This window comes from Canis aureus, chromosome 34 (genome assembly GCF_053574225.1).
Source record: "Canis aureus isolate CA01 chromosome 34, VMU_Caureus_v.1.0, whole genome shotgun sequence".
Taxonomy (NCBI): domain Eukaryota; kingdom Metazoa; phylum Chordata; class Mammalia; order Carnivora; family Canidae; genus Canis; species Canis aureus.
In genome coordinates, this window is record NC_135644.1 from 25,121,813 (window position 1) to 25,146,146 (window position 24,334).

Consider the following 24,334-nt stretch of genomic DNA (forward strand, 5'->3'; position numbering starts at 1 on the left):
TTTTTTAATCAAAATAATTGAAATATAACAGTAGACCATAATATACACTGTGCAGATTCTTTTGAAATTATCGTGGCTTTCTTTTCGGGATTGTATATGATCAGTTTTGGTGAACTCATTCTCTCTTTGGGGAGCCATAATCTCCAAATCCAGAGACATTCTTAACATTTTAGTTTAGAAGGTTGCATTTTGCCCTCAATATTAATAAAAATCCCTATTTTAAATACTTAAAAAGCATCCTTTAAACAACAGTGTAAGACTTTTTATCCAATCGGAAAAATATCCATCCCTTAATTTCCATGACATACTTCTCTCTGGTTGGCCTTCTACATTTTGAGTTGACTTTTATTTTTCATTTTTATTTCTTGTATTTCCTTTATGCTAGAATAATTTTTAAAAATTCATGTAACAAAAGAAAAATCAAAGAAAAATTTCCCCTAACTCTACGATTTTTCAATATAAGCGTGACAATACAAATGTTTATACATAGCATCTATTTTTAAAACCGGGCTAAATTAAAATGTGAGGAGCTGTGACCTAGGGGTTTGGAGCAGGGGCTGTGGAGGCAGCCTGCTAGAAAGCTTTCTCCCAACCCAGGTCGAAAGAAGCAACATAGCCTGGCTCCAGCCTGCTATCGATCCCTCTGGGTACTCTGGTCCTTTGGATTATGCTTCTCCTCTTGATCAGACAACTCTTACTGGCTCTCATACCGGACAGCCCCCTCCTTGCTTGCTTTATTTAGCATACCTTCTTAAATTTGAGGACTTGCCTCCATTCACCAATAATACTTCCCTGCTTTTCTCTTCCTTGCCAGATCCCTAAAGAAAAGCTTCTTCCCATTGTTCAATTATTTAACTGTGAAATACTTCAAAAATATTTGAGTGCAGAAAATTTTATGTGCACACACATATACACATTATACGGATTTAACATCACTTCTTCTTGTTCTACATTTGCTTGGAGCCTATGGTGGCCTCAGCAACCTGGAGTTTAGAGTTTTCAAGCTAAGGCTACCATGGCACCAGGCACACATAGCAAGAGAAGGAAGACAGAGGGGCACTTTCTGGAGTGGACTTCTGGACACTTCCTCCTCCCCCATCTAAATGTGTGAGCATGAGCTCACACAGATCAGATGGTCTCAAATTTACAAATATGCAGTCTTGAAAGGATTGATGATCACTGAGGGGTAGCACTTCTGGATGCTGAGATGAAGACTTCACAGCTAAAGAATTGCTGTTAGTGAGCCTTTAGGAGACTGCTGTGTTTCTCAAGTCGGCAGAAGCTGACTTTGTTACTCTGAAGCATCAGAGTGGGGTTTAGCAGCACTTAAAACCTTTTGTCATTGACTGGAGTTCATTTATGACTGCATCCTTCAGGAATAACAAAACTAGAAAGAAGTGTAACACTGTGGGGAGGGGGTTGTTTGCTTCCACGGGTTGACAACCCTGTATTTCTCTTCATTTCAGAGCACTTGGGCAGTGAAGCAGTGGAAATGTGGATGGGTCTGAATCAGCTGGATGAAAATGCTGGCTGGCAGTGGTCGGATAGAACACCACTCAACTATCTGAACTGGAACCCAGGTACCTACAGCGTTTTATGTGCCTTCAACGGGTGACAATATCCTGCACCCTTACACAGCAGCTATTTCCCACGTGTATATAAGTCCTGTTATTTCAAAAGTGGTTTGTAAACATTTTTAAAGCTTGCCTGAATTCCCATCAGGCAAGCTTTTCCAGACAAGAAGGAGGTCAAGAAGGTAAGCTATTTAGCCAAGGTTGCAGGAGGATTGGGTTAGAGTCAAGACTCCTGTCAGCTGTTTTAAAATAGCGACATTATGCTGAGTGAAGTAAGTCAATCGGAGAAGGACAAACATTATATGTTCTCATTCATTTGGGGAATATAAATAATAGTGAATGGGAATATAAGGGAAGGGAGAAGAAATGTGTGGGAAATATCAGAAAGGGAGACAGAACATAAAGGCTCCTAACTCTGGGAAACGAACTAGGGGTGGTGGAAGGGGAGGAGGGCGGGGGTGGGGGTGAATGGGTGACGGGCACTGAGGGGGGCACTTGACGGGATGAGCACTGGGTGTTATTCTGTATGTTGGCAAATTGAACACATCTTAAAATTTTATTTAAAATTTTAAATAAATTTTTTAAATTTATTATAAAAAATAAAAAATAAAATAAAATAGTGACAAATTGCAAAATATTTATTTAAAACAATAAAAATCGGCTATTGCTATCTTTGTGAAATCATTTGTCATGTCTGGACTAAAACCTATATTAAATCATAGATATAATATAACATAGGATATGCCTTACATGCCAAAGAGAAGGGCTATCTCCCTGATGCTAAAATCTATATTTACATACATATCAAATATATCATATTTGAATAAATAAAGCGACATCAATATATATTAAAATAACTGGTTTTGCCTCTAACATTAAACACACACACTGTATTTTCAGAAATAAATTTTGAGCCATTTGTTGAATATCACTGTGGAACATTTAATTCATTTTTGCCAAGTGCCTGGAGGAGTAGAGATTGTGAATCCACCTTGCCTTATATATGTAAAAAATACCTAAACAACACCGATCAAGAAGTGATTGGTAAGTGTTTTTACTCTAAGTTGTTTTCTTTTTTTTTTTAAGATTTTTATTATTTATTTATTTATTCATGAGAGGCAGAGAGAGAGGCAGAGACACAGGCAGAGGGAGAAGCAGGCTCCATGTAGGGAGCCTGACATGGGACTCGATCCCGGGTCTCCAGGATCACACCCTGGACTAAAGGCAGCACTAAACCGCTGAGCCACCAGGGCTGCCCTCTAAGTTGTTTTCATGAGTTCCTTACTTGTCCTTTCAATGCACTCAAATTCCTTTATATTTTTGCTAATAACTCATAATTTAAGGCTAGTTTTTATATGAATAAATATATGTAATATATGTAAATAGATTCCAAAGGCACCATGAATTTAACAAATGCACTTAGGTTTTTACTAAAGACCAAAATAACATAAGCATTGAAAATATTGTCTGCTTATTTTTTTAAAAAGTTTGCATTCTCAGTTGATCTGCATTAGATAAACAAGATATGCTTCCTTTCTCTTCTAGTTTTGAGTTTTATTTATGGTTACCCTAGAAATTGAATATAAATTAGAACAGAGTTTTATAAAATTCTTTACTTCATTGATCTCCTATCACACTCTGTATCTTTTATTATCCTTGTCCTCGAAATAACATACAAACTTTTATGTGCGACTAAGACTTAAATACTACCTAATTACAGCCTAATACCTGAAGCCCAATTATTTGTTTTTAAGGTCTATTGGTCTTTTCAGTTTCTGTGGGAATTAATGTCTTAACTCAGAAAGTAGAAATAAAAACATAACCATACCTAAAAGGATCATTACCAGCATAATTAGAAACAACTCCAGATTTTAAGTAATAAACTGAATTATTATTTTTAAAAATTATTCCTTACAATCAGACTTTAACTTTCATTTTTCTTAAAGTGGCTAAGCCTAAGGGTATGGTAAAGTAAGGGAGCTAAGGGAAAAGAAGCAGAATTGTGCCATTTTTTAATGTGGGGATTTTTTTTCATTATGTCTGTTTTTCAAATTGTTAAAGTAATCCTATGTTGATGAAAATTTACATTAAGGTTAATAAGTAACATTTTACAAATTGTGGAAAATGACATTGTTTTTTGTTGATTTAAAAAGAAAAAGATGCTTGGAAATATTACACTACCCACTGTGAACCTGGCTGGAATCCCCATAGTCATAACTGCTATAAACTTCAGAAAGAAAAAAGGACCTGGAATGAAGCTTTGCATTCTTGCCAGTCTGATAACAGCACATTGATAAACATTGCTTCATTAGCAGATGTGGAGTTTTTTGTAACCCTCCTTGGAGATGGTGAGTGCCAAATGTCTCTGATTTAAGAGGCATGAAATATAATGGAGTTACTATTTTTATTAATGGAGTTGAAAAGAAGTTAAGCTATTTAAAAGTGATTATTTATAGCACATATATCTCCAGTTTCTAAATAATATTCAGGAGTGCAAATTCATTAGATTTCTATAAAATATATGCTCAGAAATTTTGTAACACCTCACATATGCCAGATATATTAGAGGGTTTTTTTTTAAGGGACAAAGGTCATTTCTGGAACTTATAATAAGAACTTAAACCTGCAATTTAGCTTTATGGCCACTACATAGCAGTAGTGTGCTGTGGTCATGTAATCCAAACAATAATGGAATTTCTGAGATAAGTAACTGGATTTTAATAACTTCAGCCAGTGAAAATTTATTTGGTTTGGTAGTTTCAAGCTGTGTGCACATTCAGGAGTTCTGAGCTCCTAGGCCTCCACCCACCTTCTGTCCATCAGAGCAGGTCTCCCCCTATGTTATATATTTGACATAGAATTCTGCTGGGAAAACTTGAAATCATGGAGTTGAAGTAAATTTTTTTTTTTAATGAAAAAAAATCTCCAGAGTCTACTCTGGTGACCTTTTGAAAGTTAGGTTTTTAGTTTAGAATGAAAACAAAAATCCTTCTCTGTCACTTTTTCTTACCTCCTGCATTTGAGATTAAAAGAATCCCGTGGCTGCCTCTGTCTGAATAGGAGCACTTGAACATTTCTCTCAGCCTCCTAGGGTCTTTTCACCTTACCTGGGCTGTCAAACTTTATTTACTTTTCTAGCAACCCCATTGCTCCCATTTTAACGCTTCTAAGAGTTTCTGCTCCTTTTTTCCCCATGGCAGAAAAAAAAAAAAAAAAAGGGCAAGAAAAAATATATTGTAAAGGTGGGGTTTTTTTTTTAAGTGCCCTTTTCCTAATCCAGTCGACCTTCCTATTTTTCCTTTCTCTAGGCAGAAGCAAAACCATAGTGTTCAAATCTACTTTTCATATAGTAGCAGGAACTAATTAGAGTCCCAGCAATCTGACTTGCTTTTAAGCTTTGTCCTTGCATTGGTTTTAGCTCACACACTGTCCCACTTCCAAGGTCTTGTCAAGCAGATGGGGTGGTATAGGAGGAAAAGATCTAAGTACATATTTTATATCCAAGCTTAAGCAGGTTTTATTGCAAGAAGGAATAAAGAAGAAATCATTTGTAACAGGCCCGGTACATTATCTCCTTTGCATATAATAGGATTCCTATAATTTACATTTATCTCTTACAGAAAATGCATCAGAAACATGGATTGGTTTGAGCAGCAATAAAATTCCAGTTTCCTTTGAATGGTCTAATGGCTCCTCAGTCACCTTTACTAATTGGCACACACTTGAGCCCCAAATTTTTCCAAATGGAAGCCAGCAATGTGTCTCAGCAGAGCAATCTGTAAGTTGATTTGTTTGTTTAATGCTCACTTTGCTGGACTTGTATTGAGGATCATGTGCATCAGGGACTTGGCTTGTGGCAGGGACTAAGATAGACACAGTCCCTGTTCCTCCAGGGGCTTCCATGCTAGGCAGTAAACATGTACACACAAGAGAAACATGGTAATTATAGTTGTGATGGTAGCTTTGAAGAAATACATGACGCAAAGTTGAAAAACTTGGGTTGGGTCTGCTACTTCAGACAGGGCAGTCAGGAAAGGCTCTCTGAAGAGGTGACATTTAAGATGGGACTTAAAACAACAACAACAAAGACAACTCTTGAGGAGCAAGGAAAGAACATTCCACAGACGGGGACAGCAGCTAGTGTAAAACCCAAAGGATGGCTAAGGCTTGCCATGTTTAATAATCAAAAAGGGGGCCGGTGTGGCTTGAAGGTAGAACGGAAGAGAGACTCAATCAAGAAGGAGCAGAAGGAATGCAAAAATGTGGGGCTTGTAGCCCTGGCATAGGCTTCAGAGAGACAAAGGGCTTGGTTGGATTTACATTTTATTTTTTTTTTTTTATTTTTTTTTTTTAAATTTTTATTTATTTATGATAGTCACAGAGAGAGAGAGAGAGAGGCAGAGACATAGGCAGAGGGAGAAGCAGGCTCCATGCACCGGGAGCCCGATGTGGGATTCGATCCTGGGTCTCCAGAATCGCGCCCTGGGCCAAAGGCAGGCGCCAAACCGCAGCGCCACCCAGGGATCCCTGGATTTACATTTTAAAAAGGAACTGTAGTTGCTATGTGGAAAGTAGATCAGAGAGAGGAAAAATGGAAGCAGAGAAATCAGTTTGGAAGTTACTCCAGGGTTGAATTTGGGTAGCGAATGTAGAGACAAGCAGAGAAATTCAAAGATCCTTTGGAGGATAGAAATTGTTGCTAGATGATCAGATGTGGGGTGAGAGCAGCGTAGGTGTTTGGCTTGAGCAACCACCATATTTGTGGATGATGGTGCCATTGACCACCAGGTGAAGTTGGGAGGGGAAGATCTAAGATGTCAGGAAATTACTCTAGAAACTGATGGTTTTAAAGTTTCACTGTCCTGTTAACACAAAAGGATTTCTACAATGTGTGTAACCCCATTGAAAAGTGTGACTTAATGGAAAATTTTGTTCTTTTCCTCATGTGAAGGTAATGGTCCCAGTGGTCTTAACATCACATTTATCTCTATGCTCTAGTCTTTCATTTATCTAAAACATCTGATTAGACTATACAAAATTAGTTTAATCCCAAACCATTTGAACATTTATTATATGTTGAGAATAGACTCAATCTCTTTGATCAGATAGCTACTAAGCTAACTGGTTGAGTTTTAAGTCATTAGGATTTGGTAGACATTCTCGCTCTTTCTTACCACCAAGATACCATAACAAGTACAGCTTAAACCTGCAATTAAATGTTACTTAAGTAGCTTGACAAAGTAACTATGCCAAGGAAACTTGGAAATTATCTAAGCACTTACTTGCAGGGCACATTTCATTGTTTTATCTTTCAGGCTGTCGTAGGTATGCTCAGTTACAATTTAAATGCTGAGGCAGTTCCCAAGTCACATTTGAAGGACAAACAATGACCTCTCTAAATGTTTGTCTTTGGGTCTAACTCCACTGAAAGCCATCATTGTTTATTCTACAATATTTGATGCTTTATTGGTTCACTGGCTTTGAGATAATTAAGATAACCTTCATTTCCTACCATCACTCTCCTTTTTCATTTGACAGACATTGGTATTTCACACAACAGGAGCCAACATTTGGACAGAAAATTATATTTAAGAGAGTAAGGACAGGTATTAATATTATAGGATGTATCAGGACAATGCTGTTGTAAGTGTGGTTCTTGTGTACCCCTTTCTGGAAACTCAGCAGCTCCTTATACAGTGGAGGCGTAAAAAAGAATATTTATTCCCATGAAGTAGATCTCAATATGAAACTAATTATTATAATTAACAAGTTACCTAAGCCTGGGTGATGCCTAATTTGAATGTGAGATCCTAGGAACTGTTTCATTCATGCATTCATTCATCCATCCATCCTATTGTTCTTAAGCAGCTACAGTATGACTGACCTTATCCTTTAGCTGGATGGTTTGCTGGAAGATTCCATGGTGGGAGGGTTGCAGAGCTGCTCTTACAGATGAAGGTGTCAGCCTCCTATACAGTATTCATGTTCCCTTAAAACCCTGCTTGCCTGAGATACCATTTAAAATTTGAATTGTGTGGTTTTAGCCTAAAGGTCTGATTTGTGTTAAAATAACAAATCCTTTGGGAGGATGAAATTTTAATCTGTTAGCAGTTATTGTATATCATTACTAATGTAGGATGTTAGAGCAGCCGTCTGCAGAACTAGACGACATGAAAGTATCTGCCTGTCATGTAAAGAAGAAATGGAGTGAGGCTTTGGAAAATTAGTAATAAAGAAGGAGCTTGAACACAAAGATCAGCTATTATAATGTTATCTAGGGTGATTCATGGTAGCTTCCAGGCATTTCCCTAGCATCAGGTTTATACATGTAAGTAGCAAAGCATTCAATTTTATACTTAGAAGTGGTTAAAGAGAGGAAGCAGCATTCTTCCTTGGTCACAGGGATGATTTCATCCAAGTGGCTCTCAAAATGTGGCTCCCAGATCAGAAGCATCAACATCAATTGGAAGCTTGTTAGAAATGCAAATTCTCAGGTCCTACCTGACCTATTAAATGAGACACACTGATCATGAGGCCTGGTCATCTGTGCTTTAGTAACCCTTCCAGATAATTCCGGTACACAGTAAAGTTTGATGAATCACCGCTCTAACCCATCCTTTTAAAAGAAAAATTGAGAGCAGCTTAATATAAATCCAGGCGAAGCCTGTATTAAATCCTGGTTCCAAAGTTTACTGACTATAGGATCTTGTACAAAGTATTAAACCTAACCTTTAAAATGGGAATAATAAAAAAATAAATAAATAAAAATAAAAAATAAAATGGGAACCATAATGCCTACTTCACAGCAACATTGAGATTATATATGACAATTACCCAACATGAAGCCTGGCACATTATCAAGAAACATGAGTGGCCCCTCCCTCCTGCCCACCAACATGGGATTGTGTGTCTTAGAATTGTTTGCACACTGGAAAGAGCAAGGCCTCCCACTCCCATGTAGAAAGAGCATCAACCCTTCTAAGGACAACACAAAGTCCTGACTCATTACCCCATCCTGAAACACTTATTATTAATTATATTTTTATTCAAAATAACTGATGTTGCCTATCAGCATCAATAATGAAGTTTATTCATTCATCTTGTAACATTTTTCCACTTAGGAGGGACGCTGGAAAGTTAAAAACTGTGAAGAAACACTTTTTTACATTTGTAAGAAAGCAGGCCATGTCCTCTCTGACACTGAATCAGGCTGTCAAAAGGTAAGTGCTATTAACATTGTGTTTAGGTATAGTGACTTCATAACTAGAATAATTTACGCAACAGCAATTTAAAGTGAACCTCTCTTCCTCTCACACCTGCCTTTGCTCCCTCCTCCCTCTCCTACCCCTCCCTCTTTATCTCTCTTCCTTCTTTTCCTTCCTTCCTTCCTTTTTTTTTTCTGACCCTGGGCTGCTTTTAGCAAACCAAGCAATTATTAACTAGGGGCATATTAAGGATTTACAGCACTGTGAAGGGTTGTTGACTACTTTTCTTTTGAAATTAAAAACATAACTGATCCATCTGTATAAACAATGACTGCCATGCGATGCCCCCCTCTCATAGTCTTCCAGTGAAGACTGCTAGAGTGAAAAGAAATGCATTCCTTTGATGGAGAGTGAACTTTTGCACTCAGAGTCTTGCCTTCCTTTTCACTCTTCTTAAACTTAAATATTTGAATAGAATACAATAATGGCAAGAAGCGCATGTTTGCAATATATTTATTATTTGGGAAAGAGATAATAAAAATACTTCCATATTTTAAGTAAAAAAGTATTTTTGGTACTTGACATTTATTTTTAGTACTTAAAGTAATAAAAAATGTGTAGTATCTCAGGTTTAAAATTAAAAGATAGACAGTTATGTCCTAAATTTCTTAAAATACATCCAATATCCTGCAGTAAAGTTCTCAACACATGCACTCTCTCTCTCTCTCTTTCTCACATGCACATACACTAAAGAATTTGGGTTTAAATATTGGAGATTCGTATGCATCTTCAAATTTTCCCAAACCTGGCTTTTTATGAAATTCTTTAATTATTTTCTCTTCTACCCATCTCTCCAAGAAACTGCATTTTATTCATTAGTCAATGTGTAAATATATGAATTACTCTTCATACTCTAGGTTAATAACACTTGTGCTGTAGCTGACACGCTACCAAACATTATATCTAATGAGCACAATTCCCAAATTACTTAGAGTTGATTGCTGATCTAATCCCTATCTGATCAGAAATATTGAAAAAAATATTGGTCTTACTGTGGTTTTCAAGGCAACTAAACATGTTGTATTTGCGTTGAAAAGGAAATTAACTCCTTACACAGTAGAAACAGAACTGATGTTCTATTCAAACTTTTGTACACTGCTTCCCTTTTCTGGCTAGCATTACCAATATTTAAAGTTCAGAGTAAATTTGGAGGTCAGAGCCAGTTCTCTAATTTTATGATGAAATTCCCATTTATACTTTTATGTATCAATCCGTGAAAATGGTTTCAAAAGCTTCCTTCCTTTTAGCTAACTGCTTCAGTGCACTTCTCTAAACAGTTTGTACACTCAAAATCAACTTATAAAATATTTCTCACACCACACACAAAAATAAACTCAAACTAGATTAAAGACCTAAATGTGAGACCCCAAACCATAAACATCCTGGAAGAGAAGAAAGGCAGTAATTTCACTCACATTGGCGGTAGAAACATTTTCCTAGATATGTCTCCTAAGGCAAGGGAAACAAAATGTGAAATATACTATTTAGACTACATCAAAATAAAAAACCTTTTGCACAGTGAAAGAAAGCACCAATAAGATGGAAAGGCAACCTACTGAATGGGAGGAGATATTTGCAAATGGTATATCCAATAAGGAGTTAACATCCAAGATATATAAAGAACTTGTACAACTCAACACCTAAAAAATCCCCAAATAATCCAATTAAAAATGGGCAGAGGACTTCAATAGACATTTTTCCAAAGAAGACATACAGGTGCCCAACAAACACATGGAAAGATCCTAACATTGCTCATCATCAGGGAAATGCAAATCAAATCCACAATGAGATATCACCTTATACCTGTCAGAATCTCTAAAGTCAACAACACAAGAAATAACAAGTGTTGGTAAAGATGTGGAAAAAAAGGAATCCTTGGGCATTCGTGCACTGTTGGTGGGGATGTAAATTGGTACAGCCAACTGTGGAAGATAGTATGGAGGTTCCTCAAAAATTAAAAATAGAAATACCATATGATCCAATAATTCTACTACTGGATATTTACCCAAAGAAAGCAAAAATACTAATGTGAAAGGATATACGCAACTCTATCTTTATTGCAGCATTATTAACAATAGCCACGATATGGAAGCAACCTAAGTGTCTATCAATAGAGGAATGGATAAGGAAGATGTGGTGTACACACACATCCTCAACACACACAGAGAGGAACATTACACAACCATAATAAAGGAGGAGATTGTGCCATTTGCAATAACATGAATGGACCTACAGAGTATAATGCTAAGTGAAATAAGTCTGAGAAATACAAATACATATGATTTGACTTATATGTGGAATCTCAAAAAACAGATGAATAAACAAACAAAAAGCAGAATCAGACCTATGAATATATAGAACAAACTGATAGTTGCCTGTGGTGGTGGGGGCAGTGTTGGGCAAAACGAGTGAACATTAATGGGAGATACACTCTTCCAGCTACGGAATGAATAAGTCACAGGAATGAAAGGCACTACATAAGAGGGGAAATTTGCTTGATAATTTCAAAGCAAAAAAAAAAAAAAAAGACTTTTTTCCCTCTGAGTTATTTTTTGGGGTTTGTATAATGTGAGCAATTGTTTCAATACTGTCATCATCACCATTTAAAGTGAAATGGCACCTCATGTACAAAAGATACTCACAAATACAATCAATTATTCTTCCCACTTTCACTGGGTGGACAAAGGCTTGTAGTAAAGAGCCTTTGTTTTTCCGGTTATTACTAAGCCACATCCCTCCCCCAGCCACTTTTCTTGAGCCTGTTCAGTTCTCAGATTTTTTTTTATTATACTAAGCAGCCTGTGATCTGAAAACTACTAATGAAGAAGGAATACTTTGTTAGGAAGGTCAAATTGTCAGCCTTCCTCTGCCTGTCCTTCCAAATACAAAAGCAGTCTAACCTCCTACCCCATCTGGAGTGATCCAGGGGGTTCTGGCTGGAGCTGTCAATTACTCACATAGGTAAGGTTATGGGGAGAGGTTAAGGGAGTGAGTTCAGAGCACACTCCGGCTGGCTGGATTTGGAACTCCTGTGATCCACACCTCATTTAATAATATGTTTTGAACTAAAATAGCTGAGTTCTAAAATAAGGTTTTCTTTAATTTACTGCAAGACTGCGACCTTTTATAAGAAACATAGCAGAAATCATTTTATATCTGATCAAACTCTGGCAAGTATTGGCATGACACAGAATAAAGTGTATTTTAAAAGTTGCGAATACAAAAAAAAAAACCCTGGTGAATACATAAAAATAGATAGATGTAAGTGGTATGAATTTGTAGTACTAGAAGAAAAGGAACTAAAATAACTCAGTTAAAGTATAGAAGACTAATGAATGCGTGTCTCCTATAATATATGATTTTAAAGAACAGAGCCACCCTTTGTTGCTCCCAGGGCGGAGCCATGGAGCTGCACATTGATTTGTCATTTTTAAGTGCCAAAGCTTGCTTTCTCTCTCTCTCTCAAAGGATAGCCAGTTGACTTAGGAATAATTTTTTACAAAAAAATATATATATTTTATAAATATATATAGTTTATAAATAAAATTATATTAGCCCAGAATTGAGTCCCAGGCCAGCTTGTTCACTAGCTTCTGACTTTATCCAGGTCTCTAACCTCAGTGAATCTTAGTGGGATAACATGAAATAAGTAATACAAAAGAAAGTTGAAAAAAATACGCACTATCATTTAGATACATATGTATCTATAAATGTTTAAGGTCGCTGCCTACACTGTCTCCCTTTGATTCTCCAAACAACTCCATAGATATTATTATTATGTTCATTTTACAGAGGAGAAAATTAAGACATTTAGAGGCTAAATAAAGTTGCCCAGGAGTAGAGCCAGTACTCAAACCTGTGCATTTTCCTTCAAAGCCAACACTCTTAAATTCCACCATCCTGTAAGAACCGTTTGTATGAAGCAGAGAGAGAGAAAAAGATCTTGAGTGAGTGCCCCTTTGTTTTCATCTGTTTAAGCTTTAAGATTTCAGGTGCATTGAAACTTTTAGGTTTTAATGATTAATAAAATGAATATAGAAGTGGCTGTAGTTAATGGCATTACCAGGTAAAACACAAAGATTTCAAGACAAAAATTCAAGTTTTGAGTTTTGAGTGGGTCAGAGAAAAAGAGTTATGCAAGTAGTAAATGAGAATACACAAAAACGATATTGTGCTGTTTGAATCAGATTATGTTCTTGATTTTTTATTTCCTTTTTTTTAAGGGATGGGAGAGACATGGTGGATTCTGTTACAAAATCGACACTGTCCTTAGAACTTTTGACCACGCCTCCAGTGGTTATCACTGTCCTCCTGCACTTGTGACCATTACAAACAGGTAAGGTAGAAATTTTCTATCAGAAACATGACTGTACTTTTTTGACAGGAGGGCTCCTGGGATGATAAAATCTAGTGGTAATCAGTAACTTGTCAAAATCTAAAGTGTACTGTACATTAGAGTATTAAATTATTTAAATTATTGATTGAGATGAATTTAAATCATACAACGTTATTCCAAAATCAATTTTTGAGTAACAAAGAGAAAATTTAAGATGACTTTTATTTTCCATAAAGATTTATTAATTATTTAGCTTTGCTAATATATTCAGTTGTATTTAGATTTTATCTAAAGGCTTGTAATGGAAACGAAGTATATTATTTAAAAATCAAGTATGTTTTTAATGCAATGTGTGTGAGTGATGTGGGTTTTCTTTTCTAAAAAACAAAGTATAGCTAAACTGTGGAGGATTTTCAAATGCTTCCCCATTGCTTCTTAGCTCTAAGTTGGCTTCAATGTAGACTTCTCTCTGCACAGGCGTCTTCTCCACACTAACAGAGAAACTGTGTCCCTTTGACACTCCACAGAATTTGCCACATGCTATAGAATTGTAATAGGGAATAAAAGTACCAATAGTGGAAATGACTTCAGTGTCATTATCAATACCAGAACAATGAGGGCTGGGAAACCGAGTCAGCCAAGCTGAAGACGAAAACAAGGAAGGACCTTCAGTGGTTGCATGGGAACCTATACCTGCAAAGCTAGTCACTTGCTTTCTTACTGAGGCTGTTGCCTTTAAAAATATCCACCGAAGACCAAGAAACAAGACAACTGACACTATGGTTTTATCTAGAGACGCTCCACACATAGGTCTAACCTATAGGAGGAATTGTGATTTCTCTGCTCTCCCCACAGAGGAAGTCAACATTCAGTGCCGTCAGGATTTCTTTCTTGCTCTTACCTCTTACCTTCTTTCCCAGTCTTTCCTCCAAGTCATGCACAGAACGTGCACACGCACATGCACACGTGACTGGATTGATAGCACTTGGCAAAATAAATTGCCTAGTGAGACATTTTGTGCTCAGGAGACCCTTCCTTCAGGAATAGCACCACCCTTGATGTGTCACAGTGTTGTTTTGGGCTCTATCATCCTTCTTCCCAGAAGAGCTGACAAGCAAAAGGAAGCCTATACCTTCAACTCGCTCACCCACCCAAAAGGTTTCAAGAACACCTTGGGTTAGAAGTCCTCCAGTAAGTGAGCCCACATTGGGCTTTATTCAGGAGCCTGATCAATGGAGCTATGCTCTTTTGTTAATTATAACGTAATTATGTTTTTCACTAAAGAAAATAAGTCTAATTCGTTTCACCTGTCTCTTATGTCTTATTCTTTCTTTTCTTTTTTTGTGTGTAATATTCCTTGAGTACCTGTCACATACCTGGCACTGTGTTAATTACTTTTCATATGCTATCTGACAAGGCAAAAAACCAATGGTCAAGAATTTATTAGAAAATTATTTATTAAATATCTATATTGTGAGAGGCACTGTGTTCAACACTGGCGTGCTGTACAAAAGAAATAAAAGGCATGGTGTAATTGTCCAGGTGCCACTTGCAGGCCAACAGCTTAGGAGATAGAACATAGAAATATGAAACAAGTGAAGAAGGTGGAAGAACATAATAAATGGATAAATTCAAAGTGACATTACAGATAACCTATAATGTCAGTGTGACCAAAGTAGGGGAGAAATCTGTTAGCGTTCAAATGCTTCTTTTTCTCAGAATCCTGGAGACCTCCTACAAATAACAGGAAGTGTCTGTTATCTACCTGGTTTCATTTCCTCCAAAACTGGATACAAGAATATGTTATAAATGATTTATTTTTTATAAACTGTATTCAGTAGCCAATACTAATGTATGGTCTAGCTCTAAAGCAGAACTATAGCATAGCTAAATTTGTTTGCATTCCACCCACAACCCCGTAGGCCCACCCAGGTGACCTTGTGCTAGTATGCTACTCAATGAACAGTCAAGCCCCTGCAGTTCTAACCATTAGCCCCAGAGAGGCATCTCTCCCAGACAGTTACCACGTGTGTACACTGCCCTGCAAACATGTCTACATCCAAAGCAGTGACTCCAACAGAGACATGCAAGTTGAGGAAAGGAACGGCCCCACATTCTTAATTTTTATTCATTCAGACTCCATCAGGTAAGAAACAAAGACCCACACTACACCTCATTCTTTGAGTGACATCACACAACAAAATTTTTCAACAGTGTCTTTTGTCGAGAAGGTGGGACAGTAGAGGGAAAGTCTCCTCAGGTCCAGGAGTGTCCACTAGCAGTCTTGGTGATCATTTTCTTCCATTACCAATTTCCTGTTTGACTTAAGACACTCTTGTCACTCATCAGTGCCCAAGCTTGCAGTTGCTAATTGATTTTCCAGTCTTCTGCACAATTGAGGACAGATATGATGGGCACAATTAGAACCACCTGCTACAAATTTCTAATTTCTTTCGTTATCAACCTACTGCTCCTGGTCTAGGACATTTAACACTTTGTGGAATAGAGAGGAAGAAAACAGACCCTTATTGCGAATATCAGAAGGTTATTTTCTTGCTAACTGTTAACAAATTTTTTTCATACCTGGGCACTTGACTTCCATATAGGGCATGACTACAAAACTTGAGTTCCAGAGTTACCATGGATAATTGTATAAATGCATGTATATCATGAATCAGTCAATATGGAATATTTGGCATAAAATAATCCAAATAACATTTAATTTTTTGCATTTTGCCAAAAGTAAAAAAATCCTAGAATATTATATTTTCTCCTAGGTTTAAATGTGCATTATTTTCAAGCATTTTTACAGCTCTGCTATTTTCCTTCAACCAACGTACCCCCTAAACAATTTTTCCCCCTGAACACTTTTGAAGTTAATTATTTATTGTGATAAAATGTGTAGAATATACGATGTATCATTATAACCATTATTAAATGTACAGTTCAGTGGCATTAAGTACAGTTGTATTATTGCACAATCTTCACCACCACCCATTTCCATAACTTTTGCATCTTCCCAAACTAAAATTCTGTACCCATTAAATAATAATTCCCCATTTCCCTCTGCCCCAGCTTTGGGCAACCATCATTCTACTTTCTATCTCTATGAGGTTTAACTGCTCTAAGTTAACACAGAGGAATCATGCAGTAGTTGTCCTATTGTATCTGGTTTATTTCACCTAGTTTAATGTCCTTTAGGTTAATCTATGTTGTAACATGTGTCAGAATTTCCTTCTTTTTTTTTAAGATTGTATTTATTTATTCATGAGAGATACAGAGAGAGAGAGAGGCAGAGACACAGGCAGAGGGAGAAGCAGGCTCCATGCAGGGAGCCTGATGTAGGACTCGATCCTGGGTGTCCAGGATTACGCCCTGGGCTGAAGGCGGTGCTAAACCTCTGAGCCACCGGGCTGCCCAGAATTTCCTTCCTTTTTAAGGCTGAATAATATTCCTTAATATGTATATACCACATTTTGTTTATCCATTCATACAATTGACATGAGATGCTTCCACCTTTTAGCTATTGTGAAAAATGTTCCTGTGAAAATGAACTTACAAATATCTTTCAAGTCCCTGGTTTCAATTCTTTTGGGTAGTATGCCCAGAAGTGGAATTTCTGGATGATAATTCTATTTTTAATTTTTTGAGAAACAGCCATCAGCAGCACCATTTTACATTCCCACCAGCAGTGCACAGGAGTTCCAATTTCTCCAATTTCTCTTAGCCAACACTTGTTATATTGTTTTTATAAAATAGCCATCCTATAGGTATGAAATAGTATTTTTTTGTTGTTATAACTTGCACTACCCTAATGATTAGTGACATTGAGTGTCTTTTCTTGTGCTAATTGGCATCTGTATATCTTCTTTGTAGAAATGTCTATTCAAATCCTTTACCCATTTTTTATTTTTTTAAAAAAGATTTTATTTATTTATTCATGAAAGACAGAAAGAGAGGTAGAGACATAGGCAGAGGGAGAAACAGGCTCCTCACAGGGAGTCCGATGTGGGACTCAATTCTGGAATCCCGGGATCACACCCTGAGCCAAAGATAGCCGCTCAACCGCTGAGCCACGCAGGCGTCCCGTTTACCCATTTTTTAATTGGACTGTTTATTCTTTGTTGAGTTGTAGTAGTGCTTTATATATTCTGGATATTAATCCCTTATCAGAGACATAATTTGCAATACATTGTTCTATTCTGTGAGTTGCTTTTTCACTCTGTTGATGTCCTTTGATGCACAGACTTAAATTTTGATTAAGACTCTGTTGATGTCCTTTGATGCACAGACTTAAATTTTGAATGTTTTATCCATTCTTATTTCGTTGCCTGTGCTTTTGGTGTCATATCTAAGAAATCATTGCCACATTAAATGTCATGAAAATTTCCCCTTTTTTTAAATGAGTGTTATAATTTTAGCTCTTGTGTTTAGGTTTTTGATCCATTTTCAGTTAATTTTTGTAAATGGCATAAAGTGAGAAGAGTCCAGCTGTATTCATCTACAGGTAGATATCCAGTTTTCCCAACATCATTGTTGAAAAGACTGTCCTTTTCCTGTTGAATGGTCTTGGCACCCTTGTGGAAAATCATTTGACTCTATTTGCAAATGTTTATTTCTAGGTTCTCTGTTCTATTCTATTAATCTATGTCTGTCTTTATGCTGGTTCCACACGGTTTTTTATTATTGTACTTTCAGTAAGTTTTGAATTCAGGAAGTGTGAGACCAACTTTGTTCTTTTTCTTTTAGTTTTGTTTTGGTTTGGGTTTTTTTTTTTTTTTTTTCTATTCAGGATCCTTTGAAATTCCATATGAATTTTAAGATGGATTTTTCTATTTCTGCAAAAGACATCATTGGGATTTTAACATGGACTGCATTCAATCTGTAGATCACTTTGGGTAGTATGGATATTTAAACAATTGGTTTTTCAATCTATGAACATAGGATTTCTCTCCATTTATTTGGGTTTTCTTTAATTTCTTTCATCAGCGTGTTGTAGTTTTCAATGCACAAGTCTTTTGCCTCCTCAGTTAAGCTTATTCCCAAGTATTTTTAAAATTTTTGATGCTATTATATACAAAATTGTTTTTGTAGTTTCCTTTTCAGATTCTTCATTGTTAGTATATAGAAATGCAACTGATTTTTGTGTGCTGACTTGGCGTCTTGAACTTTGCTGTATTTATTAGTTCTATAGAATAATAGAATGCAGTTAACTTTATTTTTATTTATTTTATATATTTTTTAAAAGAATTATTGATCTGAGAGAGACAGTTAGAGAGAGCATCCACAAGTTGAGGGAAGGACAAAGGTAAAGAATCTTCAAGCAGACTCCCCATCGGGTGAGGAGCCTGACAATATGAGGCTCAATCCCGCAACCCATGAGATCATGACCTGAGCCGAAACCAGGAGTCAGACATTGAACCAACTGAGCCACTCAGGCACTCCTAAGATTCTTTTAAAAAACATATTTTAGTTATCCTCTTTAAAATTATGCAATAAAAACATTCTGATTGGTATAAATTTAAACAAGCCAGAAGAATATAAACTAAAAAATGAAAGTGCCCTCTCACTGCCATTCCTCCTCCCTCCCAACCAATCCCACTTCTCTCCATTAACAGTTAACAAAGGTAACTGACATTAACAGTTTGGAATTTGTTCTTGTGTGTATGTTAAGTATCTTTTTAAAGTCTCTATTTCTCCTCTAGTCTTTTGCAATAAACAACAGCCAAAAACTTAATATTTCAGGTCCTTGAAGAATGCCACCAAAAACTTCTTGTAGTAATAATCATGTGCATGTCTCCCATTTTAAAGCTACTAATATTCTATTTCTATTCTTTATTTAAAAGAAAGAGAAAGAAATTTATGATTTTTCAGTTAATTTTTGTAAACGGTATTAAAATAAGAAGAATCCAACTATTCATTCAGCAATAGAGTCAGTTATTTGAATATGGTATTAAAAATGTTAACAATTATGTTATTAAAAAATCCCATTGTAATTATTCATTTCAAAGTTGAATACCTCCTAAGTGGATCACTATATGTAAAACTATTACTATATATATATATATTTTTTTTTTTTAAGTGAAATAAGCTCTCTAGTGAAGCTGCATCCAGTTCATTACTTTTTTTCTTATTTCTCATTTTAGGTAATACAAACACTGCTGAGTGTTGTGTTACTCACAGACAAGAAACATATTTTTTTTTCAGCTACATTTTGTCACTGGCTAAATGGATAAAGAAATATGTTCAGTTAGAGATTCAAATACACAATATCTCCTTTTGAAGTGTGAATTTTTTAAATGTAAAATTTATTTTGAAATGACAAAATTTGTCAATGTATCCCAAAAATATGTATTGCTGCCTTCAAATTGCACTTTTAAAATTAAAATGTAATGTTTAGCACCATAAGTAACAATTTCTCATCAAACTGATGGAAATTCAGGATATATTTTTCTTATTTACATTGAAAATGCACATTTGACTTCTTAACTTTTTTAAGGAGTTGATTGGAAAACATTATTTTTCTGATTTTAAGAATGATTTCCCTAAAAATTTGATTTTTTTTATAAGTAGTTACACATATGCAATTTGTTTTTCTAAAAAATAACAATTTTTACTTTACTGAATTCCTTAGATATAATATGTTATTCTGGTTCAAATAATAATATAAAAATATGTATATATGGTTACTTTTTGTCTTATGTCACAGCAACATTTGAATTATATAATCCACTGAAACCAGACAAAAAGTCCAAATTTAAAAAAAAAGAAAAAGACTTTAAAAGATCATCTGCTCTATTACTGTAAGCAAGAGCTTTCACAACACTTTTAAGTGTTTGGGACCAAATAGTGAATGGTAACAAACATAAAATGTCCTCTTATTTCTTTATCTGTTGGAAACAGACACTCCAAAGGCTGCATGCTATGGTCTAAAGTTAAGTTTTTAGAATATATGATTTAAAAGAAAGACATATTTCCTGAATTTCTTTATTAACAATGATACCTTCTAAACTGTACCAAGAAAACTAGAGTCCTGATTTGAAGGTTTTAGGATCTAATGTATGAGTGTTATAAGCAACTACTTAAAAGATACTTGCCCATTTAAGAAGCACAAGGTTTCTATTGTTTTTTTGTTGGGGTTTTTTTTTGGGGGGGGTCTATTGTTTTAAGCAATCATTAATAGTGATAAAATAGCAAATCAGAGTAGACTAAATAAATCTAAAACCAACAGGGAACAAAACCAAAATGTTGTTATGAATAGTGACACCAGTAGCCAAGTTCACAGACAACGTTTTTTCTCCATTATCCAATAAATGCCATAGTACAAGGTAATGGAAGAACCAGTAATATCTCCTGGGTTTGAACCAGCACAGTAACGGTGGTCTGGCCATAGCCTCCATGATGAAGTGCCTTGCTGGCCTCCTAAGACAGCAATCAAAGGCACTGGCTGGGCATGATAACAATGCAACTCTGTCTCAGAGAAGAGAAGGAAAAGCAGATCCTAAGTTATGAGAGCATGAACCATTGAAAGCATAAGGAAAATTACAATAGCATCTAGATAATGTTTAGTTTTATGTACTTTCCTTTTGAAACACATTTACATAAAACTCTGCCACTGCAATCTGGTTAAAAAAGAACTTTTCTAGTTTCAAATGTGTGCTCTTTCGATTATTAATAGAGTACAGAAAATATTTACTAAAGCATAATAAAAATCCATATGCTCCGCAAAGAGGAATATCATGGGTGCCTAAGATCGCTAAATATTGGTAGTGATGTTCATAAGGCAGTTAAAAATTTTAGTTCTTTTCTCTCTTCTTTCCATTTCCTTTGGAACTCTTCTATTCTTGAACGATCCCATTGCTTTTGTTTCCCTTAGCAACTGAAGTATGCATGCTAATGAAAAAATTCCAGAATTGGATGAAAACATCTAATTTGCTTTCCTGGATTTCCTGGGTAATCTCATCAGGTCTACCCTTTCTTACTGACTCAGCAGTTCTGGCCAAAAGTCACCACTGTTTGAAATGTGTTTCCTCAAAACTTCAGATGTGGGATGCCTGGGTGGTTCAGTGGTTGAACGTCTGCCTTCAGCTTAGGGGTGTGATCCCAGAGTCCCGGGATCGAGTCCCACATCGGATTCCCTGCAGGGGGCCTGCTTCTCCCTCTGCCTGTGTCTCTGCCTCCCTCTGTGTCTCTCATGAATGAATAAATAAAATCTAAAAAAAAAAAAGAAAAAAAAACTTCAGATGTGTTGAAAATAAATTTTTCAAGGTAGTTTACATCTTAGTTTAAAATTTCAGCGCCAGTTAAATTTTAATCCTCACATTTTTCTATTAGATATTCATGTGGAAGCATATATACAAATTTTCCAGATTCCACTTTTGATGCATTCATGTTGGGAAAGGAGAACTGCCACCAATCAATGAACACTAATTCACTCAGCCGTGTGGGAAAAATATTAGTGGGTGTACATCCTTGGTTTAGTTCCTAGGGTTTTAAAATTATCTTCAGTGAATGCACACATATGAACACATTTGAATAAGCCAATGACTCCATGTGCTTGTGAACAAACTGATTTGGGAGCCATAAAATTGCTACTCCAATCTCTGTTCCATTCTCACTAGGCAAGTATGGTGGGTGGGTGCATGTGAACTCCATGTTGGCAATGTTCATTCCTCTTCCCCACCGCACAAACATTATGGCAAGGTATGTGCTTGTAGCCTAATTACAAAACAGGGACATGTTGTGCCAAGGAATATTTTGCTAGCTTTATGGACTTTACCAACTATACTCAAACTGGAGCTGGACTCTATTCCTTGAAAGAATTAAGCCTTGTCTTTGAGACTCAAATTTTCCTCACTCATCTATTTCTGGGAATTGCACAGACATTTGGCATGTATTAGTAATGTTCAGGGTCTTTGAGTATTTTTCTGCTCCATGTTCTGAAGAATTCATCAGAAATGTTTACCCTGGTGCCATTTTGTGCACTTCATTATGCTTTAATGACTTTTTTTATTGCCCAGAAACTTACTATAATCATTCCTTTTTTTCCATTTTTAAGGTTTGAACAGGCTTTTATTACCAGTTTGATCAGTAGTGTGGTAAAAACGAAGAACAGTTATTTTTGGATAGCTCTTCAAGATCAAAATGATACAGGAGAATACACTTGGAAGACGGCATGGGGGCAGAAGTCTGAGCCGGTGCAGTACACACACTGGAATGCACGCCAGCCTCGTGAGTAGAGGGGACTACAATACCACTTCTCCCTCCTGTTTTCTTTGACCAAAATTCCTTCCACCCCATGATACACCTCCTTTGGTGCTTCTTTTATGTTTTCTTATTGCCTAAATCAATTAAAACAATTACCACAGGTTCTCAGGGGGTGACCTATGGCTGGCTATTTTTAAAAGTATAATTCGTGTGACATTTGACAGGTTCAAGGTATAAATTCATTGCTCAAGATCACATATGCCTTATTAGCAGGAAGTCCAGTTTCTTCCTTCTAAAGTCTTTTCCCCATCCCCATCCCCAACCCCCTCATTGTCCAAGAATCGCAGGGGTTTACTCAGGCCAGAATAGTCTGTTATACTTCAAAGCACACTGAATGGGCACATATGGACATATCTGTCAGTCCACAGTCAGTGCCACTCTGCTGTGGAATGCAGGCCCATTACTTAGGTAAGACTTTCATTAATCCGTCTCCTCCATGGACCTCTGTGGTAACTTAGCCAAGATTTCAGAGTTAGAGCTCTATTAGTTCACTCTCATAAGCTCAGCTCTAGATCCCAAAACATGAAACTGTACCAGGTTAGTCAGTTTCAGAGAAGCAAATGGCTCCAGCCACAACCTACACTAGAACTAGGCCCTATGGAACAGGACACCAACCGGGACTTGACACCCTTTTGCCTCAACATGAATTCCTATTTGGATGCCTTGGTCCCTATTTTACTTGTGGGTCTCAATCAGGCTACCCCAAGAAATGATAGGCAATATGTTACCTCTACATTTGTTTCTGGAGGAAATGGGGCCTCAGGCTCTTCCCTGAGGAAAGATAAATATTATTGTAATATTATCAAAATAATTTTCATAAATCAAACATGTAATAATAATTAGTCAAATGACTAAATATATCAATTAAAAGAGATTGTCAGAACAGATCAAAACATAAGACCCAACCATATGTTGACTACAAGAAACCCACTTTAAATACAAAGACACATGTAGATTAAAAGGATGGAGAAAGATACATTATACAAATACTAATCAAACAAAGGCAGTAATAGCTATATTAATTTCACACAGCAGACTTCAGAATAAGGAAATTTTTCGGGGATTAAAAAAATGAACATTACGTAATGGTAAAGGAGTCAGTACTCTAAGAAGATATAACAGTCCTGAATGTGTATGTGCTTAATGGCAGAGTGTCAAAATACATGAGAAAAAAGCTGATAGAACTGCAAGGAGAAATAGATGAAGCTACTATTACAATTGGAGACTTTAACATTCCCCCTATCAGATATCTATGGACTACCTAATCCACCAAGATCAAATTACACATTCTTCTCAAGCTCACATGAAATATTTGCTAAGATAGACCACATTCTGGCCATAAAACACATTTTAACAAATTTAAAAGAATAGAAATCATCCCCGAATAGCTAGGAGAATATTGAAAAAGAAAACCAAAGCCAGGGCATCACAATGCCGGATTTCAGGTTGTACTACAAAGCTGTGGTCATCAAGACAGTGTGGTCCCGGCACAAAAACAGACACATAGATCAATGGAACAGAATAGAGAACCCAGAAATGGGCCCTCAACTCTATGATCAACTAATACTCGACAAAGGAGGAAAGACTATCCACTGGAAAGAGGACAGTCTCTTCAATAAATGGTGCTGGGAAAATTGGACAGCCATGTGCAGAATTCTCTTACACCATGCACAAAGATAAACTCAAAATGGATGAAAGATCTAAATATGAGACAAGAATCCATCAAAATCCTAGAGGAGAACACAGGCAACACCCTTTTTGAACTTGGCCACAGCAACTTCTTGCAAGACACATCTATGAAGGCGAGGGAAACAAAAGCAAAAATGAACTATTGGGACTTAATCAAGATAAAAGGTTTCTGCACAGCAAAGGAAACAGTCAGCAAAACAAAA

At 36.3% G+C, this 24,334-nt stretch overlaps 1 protein-coding gene across 1 annotated transcript in view; it reads left to right on the top strand.

The window, feature by feature from the left end:
* Window positions 1-24,334, top strand: part of PLA2R1 (phospholipase A2 receptor 1) — a 115,210-nt gene that overhangs the window by 39,102 nt on the left and 51,774 nt on the right. The window contains exons 5-11 of the mRNA XM_077883522.1: window positions 1,467-1,580; window positions 2,475-2,618; window positions 3,728-3,922; window positions 5,195-5,352; window positions 8,696-8,794; window positions 13,063-13,175; window positions 22,234-22,406. Coding sequence (XP_077739648.1) covers window positions 1,467-1,580; window positions 2,475-2,618; window positions 3,728-3,922; window positions 5,195-5,352; window positions 8,696-8,794; window positions 13,063-13,175; window positions 22,234-22,406 — 996 coding nt within the window. The remainder of the gene's footprint in view (window positions 1-1,466; window positions 1,581-2,474; window positions 2,619-3,727; window positions 3,923-5,194; window positions 5,353-8,695; window positions 8,795-13,062; window positions 13,176-22,233; window positions 22,407-24,334) is intronic.